Raw genomic sequence first — 17259 nt, 5'->3', positions numbered from 1 at the left:
TTTACATGAACTGTATCAATGTGGAATATTGCCATGTGCAGAATAAATTTAGAATATTAGTTTGCATGTAAATGTAGTCGGTGTTGAACAATATGATAATTTGATTTATAGTGTGCCCTCCCTGTAATGTCTCTTGGTGTTTTAGGCCACTGTGAATACAGTAATGTCGCAGGACATGATTTATGGCAATATTGTGTTTTCATATTGTTGTTTTTCGCATCAATGTGATGATTCGTCACGTGTTTATTTCACAGACAGTCCCAAACAGTCCCTTCTGACTGCTTTTCATTTGATCCATAAACATTTTCTCACTTCGTTTTCTGGGAAATGTACGAAACAATGATGCGTAATCCAACATGAGATTACACATAATAGACACAATAGATTAGTTTAACTGTAACTTCCATTGTTTTGTCACTATGTAGAGAGCAGGTTAATGCCATTTTAAAAGTCAGTAGCATTACTTCATGAGGTGAGGCAAATAACAGGAACAAAATAAGTTTTTCACATTCAAATAACCCTTCAGTCATGTCAGAGTTAAATTTGATACCTTAATGCTCTATTTAAACAACGTCAGGCTTTTATTAAAGGTAGTGCATGCCCACATTCAATAGTGTAACATTGTTTTCTCTTTTCATCAGAATTCATCTGATGTGTAACATCTCACCATCAAGTTGCCGGCTGAGAGAGACATTTTTTTTCAAAATGCCGTGACCTTTCCTCGAGGTTGGTGAACATCAGTTTCTTTGAAATTATGCGCATGAGTTTAAACACCCTGAAAGTTGCAAAAGACAGTTTCACACCTGTTTGTCCTCCTTCCTGTGGCGCTCAGAGGAGGTCAGTTCCATCGTAGACCACAGGCTTGTCTAGACTCAGATGATACAGCACTTTCTTTGAGATGAACCTGGTAAACAAGAAAGAAAAAGGGGAACGTTGGCTTTATGTTTTCTCCTTCCTCTTTAGTTTAGAGGTTCATCTCAGATGTATTATTCATCTGCAAAAAGACTTTATAACTCATCTACCTCTGCCAGAACCAACATTACTGAAATGCACTAAATCTATGCACTAAATCTACGCACGACACTTTGCTATGTTATTAATATTATTACTATTATTATTATTATATATACTGTTGCTGCCATTACTATTATTACTATATACTGTAATATACTACTATTATTATTATACCGGCCTTACTTATTATTATTATTACTATTATTGTTATATATTATATGTCATATTATTTTACTTATAATTATTACTTTATTTATATTTTTCATTTTCATTTTATTTCTATATTGTTTATTATCTATTATTACATATTATATTATATATATTATATACTGCACTATTATTATTATTATTATATACCGTCTAGTCACTATAGCATTGTTGCCATCATATCATCAGTATAATTACCATCATCTTGTCAACCTACCAACTGATCTTCTTTTTTAACTTCTTAAGTGTCCTTGTTCTATTCTGTGTTTTTTTTTTTTTGTTTTTATTTATGCTACGTCAGTATTTTATTCTATTGTATTTTATCGTACTTGAATACCAGACTGCTGTGACAACCGAATTTCCCTTCGGGATGAATAAAGTAATCAATCAATCAATCAATCAATCAATCTATCAATCTATCAATCTATCAATCTATCTATCTATCTATCTATCTATGCAGAAACAGTGCTCACTAAGAATAACAGCCCAGACTGACTGACCTGGAGAAAGAGTTGTCAAAGATGAGCGTGTATTCTCCAGCGTTTCTGACTTTCAGTTCGCCCTGGATCGTCTCTTTGTGAGAGTTACAGCGAGTCAGTGGGATCAGGACCTGTGGAGAGCAAAGGGTAGACATCTTGTTTGACATTTATAGCTACAGCGGAGCAATAGATTTCTGCATATATTAGATCCAGGTCTGAAAGAGATTGACACACGTTTTATCAAACCTATCAGAATCTGCTTATCGGACATTTGTTAGGTGGGGGCTGCTGGGCTTTCACCACATATTTAGTCATCCATTAACCCTGTCCTGACTTATACACTGCAAAAAAAGAAAAGTTGGGTGAACTCAAAATTTCAAGGCAATAAACTTCGATAAAATTTTAAGTTGGACAATTAAACTAAATATTTAAAGTTTTGTTTTTGAGTTTGCTCAACTCAGATTTTTGTCAACTCAACTGTAAGTTGTACTAACTTATAATTTTACATTGTAATAACTTTTAATCCTTACTTCTGCTAACTTCTGCAATGTGCTGAATTGGCACGATTGTAACGCCGCTATGAAATGTCAGCTAATGTTGCGACCACAAGTTTGAGTTAGCATTGATACACTAATGGCTACTCTTGTAGCTGTAACAAGCAGCGCCACTAGGAATCAGTTAGCCGCTAGCATCAGTTAGCTGCTAGCTTTCGCTAATGACCGAATTTCACCGCTTTCCTGCATTTCACAACAAAGAAATAAGAATTAGCAGAACTATTGTCCCTTGTTTTGAACCAATAATTTATATTTCCAAGTTTTACCAACATAAATCACTGTTTTAGGCCAAAAAATACAAGTTGGCTTTTTTGCAGTGTACTTGCTGTGAGGGAAATTTATGTTTTCTCCTCACCGGGGGGCTGCAAAAGTGAAAACAACACAGTGGAAATAATATGAATTGTTCAATAAATATCAACTAAATAAATCGGAAAATTTCCTCCATGTACAAGGCACTTTTTTGCCTGAAGATGAGCTCATTGTTGAGATGGAGCGCTCGTCATCCTCAGGTTATCAAACAAGACCTTACCTTAAAATAATGGAGGGTGGATAAATATTAGACTGCATTTCACAGTTGTTTGGTTGACTTTGGTGAAGCGTATCCACACTCTGACCTGGTTTAAAGAGGTTGCATTGTGTCTGCATGTTCCCTTTATTCATCTCCTGGTGTCCTACCTTGGCCTGCTCCAGCGGAGTGTCTGTGCTCTCCCTGTAGACCACGCTGAAGGAGATGCTCTTGGGCTCAGAGGTGAAGGTCCAGGAGACGGTGGGACCGGGACCGCTCATGCTGATGGGGATGGTGCTGTAGCAGCTGGACTTGATGAAGAGCTCTCTGGAGCTGTCCCCAAACGCTGAGATGTCATCCACCGTGAAGAGGACAGAAAGCCTACGGCACGGGGAGTAAAGGGAGTGAAACAGCATATAGAAAACATCACAATACTGTCATAAAGTGTCTGTATATTTGTACTAAAAACACCTATGATAAGGACCAATTCAAAGTATCACTGCATTACAAGTAAAGGCGTGAGAATATGGAATAACTGCAGCGATGAAATGAAATCATGCACAACAATTGTTAAGTTAAAAAGGCTTATTATGAAAAATAATATGCTAAAAAAGTACAGCTCGCAAGCTGGATGAGGACGTTCTTGTAACTGCCTTCAGTGTTTTGATTTGTTTGTTGTTGTTTTTTTGTTTGTTTGTTTTCTTTGCGGGAGTAATAGAAATTCTCAGATCTAAGTTGTTTGATATACTATGGTTGACTAATAAGAAAATAAGTAAATAAATAATGATAATAATAATAATAATAATACATATTCATTTAACATTAAGTGGCTATATAGAGAGATACAATTTCTTATTTTTGAAGTGTTGAGTATCAGGGGAGAGGCCTAGATAAGTATTTTATACTTCAGCCTACTCCATTTTTTTTCGAACCAAAATGATATAAGGAAATGCATATTGAATATTAAGTTAACTGGTTCTTATTTCTATCTTATTACTTAAACGGGGCAGATGCATGTATATGTATAGGGCTTTATATACTGTATGTGTGTAAATGTTTATATGTTTATGTACATCTGTTTAATGGTGTCTATGTGAGTATGTGTATGAATATGTATATGCATCTAGCCTACGCTTTTGTAGTTTATGTTGTTTATTTTTTTCGGTTCGAAAAGAAGAATTAATAAAATGAAATGAAAAAAAATGAAATATTATGTGCCAGAGATATTGTCTTTTTTAATTAATGCATTATTCTTTCTTGTCAAAACCTGGGGCCTAAATAACCTACAATGCAACTTGACCGCTAACAGTGATTAAGGTGTGTTATGCCTCCAGAGATACAGAATTCTCACTTCTTTCGCAGAGGCTCAACAAAAAAGTTCTTCACAAAAAAAAAAGATTACAAAACTTGTTTCCTTTTTCAAGCCACAGACGGCTTTAAACAACTTTTCCCACACATGTAGTAGTACTCTTAAACACCTTTAAACAAACTAACAGATTTTTTTTTTTTTTTTCATCTAGCTATGTAATTTAAGTAAAGTATAGTTACTTATAGGTTTAAGAGGGAGGGTCGCGTATAAGCCCTTTGGGCTTTTTTTATAACGATTGTTTGTTTTTTTAGGTGCAAACAACAATAAATAAATAAAATAAATAAGATTAAGAGTTGCAGTATATATTATTTTCGTGGCTAGGATTTAACTCCAAATTTCATTAGAAGTGAAACAGAGGTCGCACAACATGTACCAAGAAACAATAAAGGAAGTGGTCGATGCCACACATGAATTAGTTTCACGTTTCACTTCCCATTTTGGTATTGTGACAAGAAAAATACACATGAAACTTCCTCTGAAAGTTCCAACTGTAACCTTGTGACCACATCTACGAGCTCAGTTACACTGGAAAAGCTGCTTTCACTGGAAAACAAACTCACGTGAGTTCTCCAGACTTCAGCAGGCAGATCTCTGCGTCCTGAACTGTCGCACCGAGGTCATCTGTTTCTTCTGATGTCAGGTCTCCTGCACTGGCACTGTTGTTTCTAGGAGCAGTGGCAGATGTTTTACATTTACGTACATTTCTTTCAATTGATAGAGAATTACTTTCATGTACACTACCGGTCAAAAGTTGTAGAACACCCCAATTTTTCCAGTTTTTTATTGAAAATCAAGCAGTTCAAGTCAAATGAACAGCTTGAAAGGGTACAAAGGTAAGTGGTGAACTGCCAGAGGTAAATAAAAAAAGGTAAGCTTAACCAAAACTGGAAAATAATGTACATTTCAGAATTATACAAGTAGGCCTTTTTCAGGGAACAAGAAATGGGTTAACAACTTAACTCTATGGAGTCTTGGGCTATTTTGTCCATTTTTGAATTCTTTTCATGTCTTTGTAAGTCATTTTGTGTCTTTTTTTGGTCATTTTGTGTCTTTTTTTAGTCATTTTGTGTCTTTTGGTGTCTTTTTTGTCATTTTGTGTCTTTTTTTAGTCCTTTAGTCCAACATAAAATGTGATTTTGAATCTTTTTTTTACTTTCAAAACACTATCATGCTCAATAAAGAATTTTAAATGTTGCAAATGTGCATTAATTTCAGAGTACACTGAGACATTAAACTTAAAGAGTTAGCTCTTAAAGTTATGTACTTACTTGATTCCTGTGGTCTATGTCTAGTACCATCAGGTTGAATGCACTTATTGTAAGTCGCTTTGGACAAAAGCGTCTGCTAAATGACATGTAATGTAATGTAATGTAAACTGCATCATTTTCAATTAAATTCTGGAAAAGTTGGTGTGTTCTAAAACTTTTGACCAGTAGTGTACGTGCCAAAAGAGCTCTACTACAATTCCCAAAAAGTTAGGAAGTTGTCTTAAACGTTAAAAAAAACACAGAATGTGATCATTTGCCATTCCATATACGACAATATATGTTTCATGTTAAAACTGATTAGCTTTTTGTTTTGGTAAATATACACCGAATTCTACATTTGATGCATTTCATTTCCATTTATGTGTTTACACAGCGTCACAACTTTTTTTTGGAATTATTGGGGTTGTTAAAGTCTTACAGAATAAAATAAAATGTTCACAAAAATCCCCAAAAATCCAGAAATACGATATGATCCATATATTCAATTATAAAATGCACAAAGACAATATATTTTATGTTAAAACTGATTAACTTTTGTTTCGTAAATATACACTGAATTCTACATTTGTTACATTTTGTCTCCATTTATGCAGCGTCTCAACTTTTTTGAAATTGGAGTTGACCACTGTAACTAAAAGTTAACAACAAGTTGTCTGCAGAATTAAAAAATAAATCACAAACATCTTACAGAAGAAATAGAAATTAGTCTTCAACATGGCTCACACAGTACATATACAATAAAAACACATGCACGGCATGAAAATAATAAAATATACACATAGTACAGCATAAGACATGTATCATATTAATAAGTTATTATTTTAATTGGCAGTGAAAGAACACCTGAAGCTGAAACTAATTATGAGTTAAATAAATTTACAATGTTGAGCACTTTAAAACATTATTAAAAACCTATTTATTCTCCTTGGCGTTCAGTCCCAGCTAGGCTTTCTTTTTACCTTTTTACCCTTTTATTTGTCTTTTTTATCTCTAACTCTGTTTTGGATTGAGTTTTTATTACTATTTTATTTTATTGTTTTACTGTTTTTAGTATTTTATTCTTTTTATTCTTTTTATTTATACCCAGTTGTGTATGATTTATTCTATTTTAATAACTGTACAGCACCTTGGTCAACTGAGGTTGTTTTTTTAATGTGCTCTATAAATAAACTTTGACTTGACTTGACTTGACAATATTTTTTTAGATCATGCTCCAGAATTTCTTTTCACTGCTGCAGACCAGTTTTTCTGAGTCAGAAAAATTCTGACTACTATGTCATTCAAAGTTAAATTTAAAACAGACCGAACAAACTATTTTGAAGGCGACATGATCTGTTTCTGTGGTTAATATTAATATCTCCGGTCCTGGTTTAGTGACACAGTTGGAGTCAGTTTGAGTGAGTGAGTCGTTGTGAGATACTTACAGCTGTGCTGCCCCCTGCTGGCCGTGTCCAGGAGAGCAGGCGGTGGCAAAAGAGAGGGAGTCACTGTCATAGACCCCGCTCACCTCCTCTTCTGTGATGATGTCAAAAACACCATCATCTGCTTTGTCACCTTCCTCTGCTCCTAGAAAGTAAACGAGAAAGTAAAAAAGTGTTTTTTTATGCACACTGTTCATTGCACCTTATTTGTTTCATAGCACCAACATTTTTATACTGTATATTCATATTTATTCTGCACTGGAATTCTATTCTACTCCTTAATACATACTCCTTCTTTAGACACTTTATTTTTTCTTGTATTTTTATATTTTATTGCTTGAAGTATGCCTAGGTTGTTCTTTTTATTTAATTGTGTTGTTATTGTCTCTGTGTGTAATGCTGCTGCTACACTGTAATTTCCCAGCTTGGGATAAATAAAGTCTATCTATCTATCTATCTATCTATCTATCTATCTATCTATCTATCTATCTATCTATCTATCCATCTATCCATCTATCTATCTATCCATCTATCATCTATCCATAATCCATCTATCCATAATCCATCTATCTATCTATCTATCTATCTATCTATCTATCTATCTATCTATCTATCTATCTATCTATCTATCTATCTATCTATCTATCTATCTATCTATCTATCTATCCATAATCCATCTATCTATCTATCTATCTATCTATCTATCTATCTATCTATCTATCTATCTATCTATCCATAATCCATCTATCTATCTATCTATCTATCTATCTATCTATCCATCTATCTATCTATCCATCTATCATCTATCCATAATCCATCTATCTATCTATCTATCTATCTATCTATCTATCTATCTATCTATCTATCTATCCATAATCTATCTATCTATCTATCTATCTATCTATCTATCTATCTATCTATCTATCTCTCCAACTCTCTATCTATCTCTCTCTCTCTATCTATCTATCTCTCCAACTCTCTATCTATCTATCTATCTATCTATCTATCTATCTATCTATCTATCTATCTATCTATCTATCTATCTATCTCTCTAGCCATCTATCTATCTATCTATCTATCTATCTATCTATCTATCTATCCATAATCCATCTATCTATCTATCTATCTATCTATCTATCTATCTATCTATCTATCTATCTATCTATCTATCTCTCTAGCCATCTATCTATCTATCTATCTATCTATCTATCTATCTATCTATCTATCTATCTATCTATCTATCTATCTATCTATCTATCTATCTAAACATTACATACATGTTAGTTTATGCATTTTATACTCTATTTTTAATGTACTGTGCAAGCAAACCACCATACAGACTGCAAATACCCTTAGAACTGACACATTACTTCAGAGTGTGTGTGTGTGTGTGTGTGTGTGTGTGTGTTCTTTTACCTGACAAATGTGTCACAGCTCTCCCAGCCTGCAGCAAACGACTGAAAGGCGTCCCTGGCGTGCTGTGAGTCACTTCCTCCTGCGGGTGGCGCTCCACCACCGCGCTGTGCTGGTTGTAGCAGTCGCTGCAGCAGCGCTCTCTGTGGCCGCCCTGCTGGGTGCTCACTGTGTTACTGCAGCAGTAGTAGCAGAAGGGACGCCCACACAGTCTGGGAATAGACATATTATGATGGATATGGATGGATTGATTGATTGATGATTTTTCATTTTGTCATTTAAAAGAGACATTGACATAGAATCTCACTTCTTAAAATATTGGGAGAATTACAGTGATCTTAGAGAGATTTTCCAGTGAAAAAGATAAGAAATGAATCCTGATGAGTTTTCAATCTCCCCGATGAAAGAAACAAGCTCTGGAGTCAATGTTTCTAAAGGTGTTACAGCTGCACATCTCACTTTTGTTGAATGCTTTTATGTTCTTGTGTTTGAGTCAATTGTTGATATCTGCACATTATTGTGCATTATATATATATATATATATATATGTACAGTACAGGCCAAAAGTTTGGACACACCTTCTCATTCAATGCGTTTTTCTTTATTTTCATGACTATTTACATTGTAGATTCTCACTGAAGGCATCAAAACTATCGATGAACACATATGGAATTATGTACTTAACAAAAAAGTGTGAAATAACTGAAAACATGTCTTGTATTTTAGATTCCTCAAAGTAACCACCCTTTGCTTACTAGAATATAAGACATGTTTTCAGTTATTTCACACTTTTTTGTTAAGTACATAATTCCACATGTGTTCATTAATAGTTTTGATGAATCTACAATGTAAATAGTCATGAAAATAAAGGAAACGCATTGAATGAGAAGGTGTGTCCAAACTTTTGGCCTGTACTTTATATATAAAGAAGACTAATGAAATATGTAAAACATACACATGCATTAGAAAATAAAAAATTATTATAAATTACTATTAGCTATTTTTGTCAAGAAACTGCCACTGATAATTGTGCATATAAGATGTTTTTAAAATTTGATTTATTTATGAGAAAGTCACAACAACCAAATCTTTAGTTTTTAGCTCTGATCTTTAAATACTCATCTGTCCTTGTAAAGTAAGTAAGTAAATAAGTAAGACAAAAGTAACATTTTTTAGTAAAATCCCTGGTAAATCCTCATGGCAATAGAAGTCCAATGAAGAGACTAAAAACTAATGTGCCGTAATGTTGCATCAACATCTTGTTTTCATTGAAAGTGTTGCTCTCCTCATGTTCATTGCTTCTGAATCCAAAAGTACAAATACTCTGGATCAATGACTGGATCCAGCTGTGCATTAAGTTAAAGTTCAGGCAGCGATTACACTGCTTCTCTAATGAGCCGTTTAACTCTCAGAGGTTCCTCAACATGCTCATTGTGTTTATCCTCACATGCAAAATATCTGAGCCCAACATGAATGTTTTATACGTCTCAGTTATCTGGAATTGGCAACAGATGAGTAATGAAATTCAATAAGAAAAATGTGAATCCTTAATGTTTAGTGCAACTTATGAGATGTTATAAGAAAAGTTAAGAAGTGCTATGAATGCAGTTTCTTTCCTCAAATGCGCTGACACTGCATGGACCGAGAATGACTTCAATAAAGGCACCAAACTTCTTGAATATGGAGCAGCAAACTACGGTGGCCTGGAAGTGCAAAACACTTTTACAAAATGTGAAACACTTTTACAAAGCTTGAGACAAATTTGCATTTGAGAAAACGGTTTTACATATCATTAAAAAAAATACACTCTTTAGAGTTTTTAAGAACGAGCGACCACACGAAAAGCAAAACCGAGTCATTTGGCTCATATGTTGGCCACAAAACGGGCAAAACATCCCTCGAGCGCCGTCCGTCCTCCATCAATATATCTCCATGCCACAGAACCTTGAGGTGTCGCTCCCGGTGATTGGCCCGTCCAGGTTCAGCCCTGGAGCCGGTACATTCCTTTTCCGGTTGAAAATTGATTTGTAAAAGTGTTTCGGGACTTGTAAATTTGTTTTTTGAAATGTAAATTTGTTTTTTGAAATGTAAAAGTGTTTTGTCATTTGTAAAAGTGTTTCGGGACTTGTAAAAGTGTTTTGCCATTTGTAAAAGTGTTTTGCCATTTGTAAAAGAGTTTCACATTTTGTAAAAGTGTTTTGTCATTTGTAAAAGTGTTTCACCACTTGTACATTTGTTTTTTGAAATGTAAATTTGTTTTTTGAAATGTAAATTTGTTTTTTGAAATGTAAATTTGTTTTTCCATTTGTAAAAGTGTTTCGCCACTTGTAAAAGTGTTTTGTCATTTGTAAAAGTGTTTCACCACTTGTACATTTGTTTTTTGAAATGTAAATTTGTTTTTTGAAATGTAAAAGTGTTTTGTCATTTGTAAAAGTGTTTTGCACTTCCAGGCCACCGTATTAAACTGACATTTGTTGTGAAGTTTGATGAGTGCCACTCATGAGTTGGCTTTGGAAGCTATTGGACTTCACTTCAGCTGGTTAGTCTAAATGTGAAGTGAAAATACAGAAATAAAATGTCACTGACTAAGTTCCTGTGGCATTTGACTGCTAGACCGAAACAATCACAAAAAGGAAATGTTATTTTGGTGGCAGCGATGCACTGGCTGATGAAATGATTGACTTATGAGTGAGATGTTTTGAGACAGTAACAGCCTTTTGCAGAACAAGTCAGATGTGTTTAAATGAATGTTGTCTTTGCTCTAAATGTGTTATTTTAACAATCAAGAAAACTGCTTTAGCTAGGTTTAAAGTAGTAGCATTGCCAGTAGTTTTACAGTGCTAGTGGTTGTTTTTCCTTATCATACAGAGACTCATCTGACCTGCAGTTGTACTTGCGGAGCCACCAGCTGAACTGACTGTGACAGCCCAGACAGTAGTTGACATCCCTCTCTGTCTCCTCATCCCGCAGTTTCTGCTCAAACTCCAGGGCGTCGGTCTTCTGCCACAGTGCATCTTTCTCCCTGCAGAGAGCATCATTAGGCATATTTATAAATGCACTTAAATCACAAGATATACTGTTGATTACAGTCTGGATGCTTTGTTTGTAACCAGTGGTGGAAGAAGTATTCAGATCCTTTACTTAAGTAAAAATACGAATACCACACTGTGAAATTACTCCACTACAAGTAAAAGTCCTGCATTCAAAACTTACTGAAGTAAAAGTACAAAAGTATCAGGATCAAAATGTACTTAAAGTGTCAAAAGTAAAAGTACTCGATATGCAGAATGGACCCACTCAGATTGTTTTATATTGTACTAAACATATTAGATTATTTGTATTGATGCATTTATGTAAGAAGTGCTTTAATTTTGTAAAAAAAAAAAAAATAGGGCTAGTTTTCACTACAAAATATCCAGTTATGAGGTTTAATTAAAAAAATGTCAAATCACATTAAATGTATCATGTTTTATGTTAAATCTCGACTTGAAAAGTAACTAAAGCTGTCAGCTTAATGTAGTGGAGTAGAAAGTACAATATTTGCCTCTAAATTTAGTGGAGTAGAAGTATAAAGTTACATAAAATGGAAATACTCAAGTAGAGTACAAGAACCTCAAAATTATACTTAAGTACAGTACTTGAGTAAATGTACTTAGTTACATTTCACCACTGTTTGCAACCATTCAAAACCCAAAAAGTATGAGGCAACAAATCAAGGCATCATGTCACAATTCTGTATTGCAAAATATAAAACCTTGTAAAACATGTCCTGCAGAAGAAGATCAGATTAAATATGTATTTTTTTACCTGATGAGTTCTACAAGCCTTTCTTCCAAATTGATTTTGGTTCGGTAGAGATCATCGAGTTCAGCAGCCGTCTTCAGGTCAAAGCTCTGTTTGTCCTGTGTGACTTTCCGTAGATTTTCACTCATCTCCTGACAGGTCCGCTGAGCCGCTGCTAGCCCGTCCTCGGACCTGCATAAATATAAACATACAGGCTTATTTTTGTGTGATATGTCCCGAAAACAGAACCGTGATGATTCTCAGGTGGCCGGTTGTGTCCTTGCAGTTGTTATTTTTAGGCTTGAAGAAGAACAAGAACTCCAAATTCCTCGATAAGGCGTGCTAAATGAAAAATAAACATTCTGATCTAAACACACAAGATTAAAAACATTTTTCACAGAGCTATAATTCAGTCCAGAATGTGTGATTATGAATACAGTATCTCACCTTGATAAATTCCCTTTCAGATGGATTATCTCGTCTTCTTTCTGCCGGATGAGATTTTCAGAATCGGCCATCTGGATGTTTTTCTCCTCAATCTGTTGGCAATATCTCTGATTCTCAGCCTGCAATCAGTAAAGCAAAGCAAGACATTATTTCTGGTTCTTTGTGAATTATGCCTGTGACCATAATGTTATGATTACTTCAACTGCCGATATACACAACTGGAATTTGCGTTTTCATTTATCAATCCGAGAGACACAAATACAAATTGAGCGGTATATATATGCATATTTTCAGAGCGGCATATTGCAGAGTTGTCTGCTGCACAGGCCGTGTTTATCAGTTAGTCTGAGTTTCATTTCCTGAACTAAAACCACTACAACCACCATTTAAACACCTATCACACTGGCCTTTTTATTTTTAATTTTCAGGGTTAATGCATGCGGCAAATGTGTGATTTCCCCCCCCAATGTTTTGTTTTGGAAGGTTAACCTCAGCTCCTATAATAAACTGTGTAAGCGGTCAAACCCCAAAAATAAAAACTGTCCTTATCGAAGCTCAATAAAAGCACAATTTATTGATCCCACTGCCATTACAACATAAAATCATGCTATCTGTAATTTTCAATATTGAACCCTTGCTTCAATATTGCACGTTTTCCATCTTCCACCACTGCTGTGTTTGATACAATGCATCAAAATCAATCTTTTTTTTTCCCAGACTGTGAAAAAAACCCTGGCATTTAATATACTTTATATAATTCAATTTTGTATTTTTTGTAAAACACATCAGTGGCATTATGGCAAAATGTCATTTAAAGGGTTTATTCTGAAAATAAATGAACATTTTATGATCAGAACTGATGCTGGTTAAAAAAACAAACTAAAATGATAAAATGATAGGCATTTTGTCCTCTAATGACATCAGAAGCATGGATAAAAGAGTTATAAAAGAGACTGCTTCACTAATGAGACAGGGGCTATAATAACCTGCTTATGATGGTGTATCAAATGTTTTAGCAGTTCTTCTGGTATCACTGTATTCTCTCACCTCAAGCTGTTTTAATCTTTTCTCAGAGTCAACCATTTTCTCCCGCTCTGTCGTCAGCTGTAATTTCACTTCCTGTAGCTCTGAATTCACAGTCTGGATGGGAATACAAACCACAAATTCATAAAGTGATGATGTTGCATTATGCAACATCATCACTTAAAAATAACACCAGACATTACAACACATTTGCTCATGAATTTCTACAGAAAATGACAAAAATAAATCGTGCTGATTATTCATTATTATCATTTATTTTTTTCTGATTTTCAAGTTGCCTATCAATTTAGTCATAAGTATGTCTTTGTAAGAGTATTGTGATAGAGTTTAAATGCTTTTGCAAGGATGTGATTTTGATTTTATTTATATTATGTTGTTTATTTTTATTTTTTAAAACAATTTCTTTCTTTTTATGTTTTGATGAAAAGACTTGACATGTTTACAAGATGTAGAGCAACATGTATGTGCTGTTTTGTTTTTCTTCAAATAAAAAGTTTAATAACGAGAAAAGTGCTTGAATGTTATCTTTAAATAGCATGAAAATGCTTCAGATTTCTGGAGGCTACTATATGTTACTTTTAGTTCAATTTTAACTTAGGGTGGGATTATTTTAAATATGCTCTGTAACTCTCCCTCCCGTCATGTAAATATAAAAAACCAATTAGAAACCTAAATGCATGGCAGAGAAATTCTCCAGGAGAAATCAGGTTTCACTAATCCCCAAGCCTGATGATGAAAATCCAGGTGCCTTATTTACATTTATTTATAAAACTGGCTTACAGGAGATAGCCTACTGTAACTTTAGTGAATGTAAACACATTGAAGCATGCTACATTATACATACTCCTTCTTTAGACACTTTATTTTTACATTACATTTTATTGTATTTTTATATTTTATTGCTTGAAGTATGCCTAGGTTGTTCTTTTTATTTAATTATTCAATTGTGTTGTTATTGTCTCTGTGTGTAATGCTGCTGCTACACTGTTATTTCCCAGCTTGGGATAAATAAAGTCTGTCTGTCTATCTATCGTTCTATCTATCTATCGTTCTATCTATCTATCTATCTATCTATCTATCTATCTATCTATCTATCTATCTATCTATCTATCTATCTATCTCTCTATCTATTACTTTAGCGGAGCTGCTTGTGGCGTACCTGGAGCTGGCTGTCGTGGCTCATGTCTTGGCTGCTGAGCTGGAGGCGGAGTGAGCGGACCTCCTCCTGCACAGCTTCAGCCTCCTGTTGGGCCTTGCTCAGCTCCTCCTGGAGCTCCTGCTTGGTTGCCAACAAGCCTTCATCGTTTTGGAGCTGACCGAGAAGTTGCTGGTTCTCCTCTCTCAGCTGCTCCAAGCAGGTCTTCAGCCTCTCTGCCTCCTGGGCCCCCTCCTCGTCCAGCTCCTGCAGCCTTGTAGACAGGCCCTCCCAGCGCAGACGAGCCTCCTCGTTCTCAGCGGTTAGCATGCACACATGCACACCCAGCTCAGCTGTTTCTGTGTTGGCTCTGTGGAGCGCCTCCTTGATTTCACTGTTCTCCAGACATAAGGCGTCATAACGCAGTTTCAGCATATTGAGGTCCTCTCTGGAGGCCGTCACCTCTGCAGCCAGACCTGCTCGGGCCTGAGCCTCGCCGTCACGCTCGCGGACGAGAGCCTCTTCTCGCTCCCGGGACCGGAGAATCTCATCCACATGCCGGCGGTTTAGCTCCTCCACCTGGCCTTTGAGTTGCTCTGCTAAGACACGGAGGTCCTCTCTGGACGACTCCGTCACCTCCTGCAGGGCCTGAACCTTCATCCTCTCCTCAGTTCCTGCCAGAAGTTGAGCCCTGAGATCCACCACCTCCTCCTGGAGCCGGTGCACCTCCCTTAAGTTGAGCTCCAGTTGAGCCTCAGCTATCACCAGCCTGAACGGGGCCTCTTTGGTTTCCCCAGAGGATGTCTGATGCTCATCGTGAAGCTTCTGCATCTTTTCATTGCTCTCTGCAGCTCCTTTTTCATCGTGCAGCTCCGCACTCCTGATCTCCAGCTCCTCTGCTCTGGCTTGCAGACGCTCACATTCAACAGTCTGCTCTCTCAGTTTAGACTCGGTTTCTTGGAGTTTTTCAACTAACTCTGCTTGGCTTCTTTGGGACATTGTGAGGTTCTTGTCCAACTTTGCAGCTTTGGCAGCGATTGAGTCCAATTCTGTTTGAGTTGAGGCTAACTGTTTCTTCAACGAAGACTGGACCTCGAGAATCTCCTTGTTCTCCTGCTCTAGCTTCTTTAATTGAGCGTCAGCTACTTCCTTCTGGACGAGCACCTTCTGGGCAATCTCCTCCAACTGCAGGTTTTCGTCTAAAAGCTTCTTCTCCCGATCTTCCACGCACATTTTAGCAGCCTCCACTCGGCTCTTTAAGTGCTTCTCAGAAGCCCTGACTGAAGCCAGCTGGTCTAACAAGGCTGCTCTGCTCTCACTCAGCTTTTTAATGCTCCCTTCACTGTCTTTAACTGTTTGGAGTAGCTTAGTGTTTATTTCCATGAGACTGCTGCATTGTGTTTTGTAGTCCTCAAGGTTCTCAGAGGAAACGACTTCATTATCAGCAAGCCTCGAGCTCAGACTTTCTTTTTCAACATTTAGCTTCTCTAGCTGCTCCTCTAAATGCTTGATTCTCTCTGAACTCACCGTGAGCTCTTTCTCTCTGCTTTTTAGAATGATTCTTACATCCAGGAGCTGACTCTCCAGCTCCTCATTCTGGATGCTACTAATGCTACATCTCTGCTCCACCTCCTCCCTCTCCTCCTGCAGTCTTCTCCTCAGATCCTCCGCCTGCCGTTCTCTGCCATCCAGTGATGCCTGCAGATCCTGAAGCTGGGCTCTATAGTTCCCCGTCTCCTTCTCTTTCAAACTCAGAGCCCCCTGGATTCGACCAACTGCACTTTGGAGCTCCTCCAACCGCTTCAGCGCCTCCTCATGTTCGTCGTGTGCTCCGGCTTTTACCTGAGCCAGCTTCTCCTCGCTGCTCCTCAACTCCTCCTCCCTGAGTTTGAGCTCCTGGGACAGACGCTCAGAGTGCCTGGCCCTGTCCTCAGACTCTCTTTTCGTCTCCAACCTCTCCTCCTCTGCTTTCTTCAGTTTATCCAGGAGTTCCTGGATCTTCCAGGCTGAGTCGCAGTAGCTGGCTGCTTGCTGTCCCTTTTCTTTAAGAGCCTCATCCAACTTGGAGAGAAGCTCCATATTTTTGTTCTCAGCAGCTGTGATTCTGTCTTGAAGTTCTCCGTTTATTGTCTGATGGTGATTTTCTCTCTCCTGGTTGCCTGTTGCTTGGTTACTCTGAGCTGCAGCTGTAGATACGGCAGAAGACTTCTGAACAGCCGATAGCTGGCCTTCAAGGTCTTTAACCACACCTTTAAGCTCAGCAGCCTCTTTCCCCAACTCCTGAACTCGGACCAGAAGCTCCTGCTGTCTGAGTTCGGACTGGTCGAGCTCGATGCGGAGGTTCTCTGCGATGCTGCAAGGAGAGGGCTCCCCCAGTTCACCCAGTTCACCCAGGTCACCAAGGAGACTGTGACTCAGGTCTGGGATTGGGAGGAACTCCTGTGCCTGGTCAGTGAGTGGAACAAGAGAGTGCTTTCAAGTTCAAATAGTCACATTTACTCAAACATTTGTGCAAGATTGTCTATGTAGAGCAGGGGTGTCAAACTCTCAAATTTGGCCTGCAGTGTAATTTTATTTGGCCCGCAAGGCAATACCAAATTATTATCTTATTACTGTACTA

The 17259-nt window shown here is 36.9% G+C and overlaps 1 protein-coding gene across 1 annotated transcript in view; it reads right to left on the bottom strand.

Annotated features, from left to right (window-relative positions):
- Positions 1–262: 262 nt before the first annotated feature.
- LOC131980118 (FYVE and coiled-coil domain-containing protein 1-like) overlaps positions 263–17259 on the bottom strand; it is a 34814-nt gene continuing 17817 nt past the window's right edge. Inside the window, exons 8-18 of the mRNA XM_059344295.1 lie at positions 14664–17084; positions 13508–13600; positions 12461–12579; positions 12038–12205; positions 11112–11252; positions 8234–8442; positions 6821–6962; positions 4689–4793; positions 2930–3140; positions 1722–1831; positions 263–904 (exon numbers count right to left, since the gene is read on the bottom strand). Of these exons, the coding sequence (XP_059200278.1) occupies positions 829–904; positions 1722–1831; positions 2930–3140; positions 4689–4793; positions 6821–6962; positions 8234–8442; positions 11112–11252; positions 12038–12205; positions 12461–12579; positions 13508–13600; positions 14664–17084 (3795 nt within the window). The 3' untranslated portion in view covers positions 263–828. The remainder of the gene's footprint in view (positions 905–1721; positions 1832–2929; positions 3141–4688; positions 4794–6820; positions 6963–8233; positions 8443–11111; positions 11253–12037; positions 12206–12460; positions 12580–13507; positions 13601–14663; positions 17085–17259) is intronic.

Source organism: Centropristis striata, chromosome 11 (assembly GCF_030273125.1).
Source record: "Centropristis striata isolate RG_2023a ecotype Rhode Island chromosome 11, C.striata_1.0, whole genome shotgun sequence".
NCBI lineage: Eukaryota > Metazoa > Chordata > Actinopteri > Perciformes > Serranidae > Centropristis > Centropristis striata.
The sequence above is the reverse complement of the archived record's forward strand: the minus strand, read 5'-3'. Positions and strand labels throughout refer to the sequence as shown.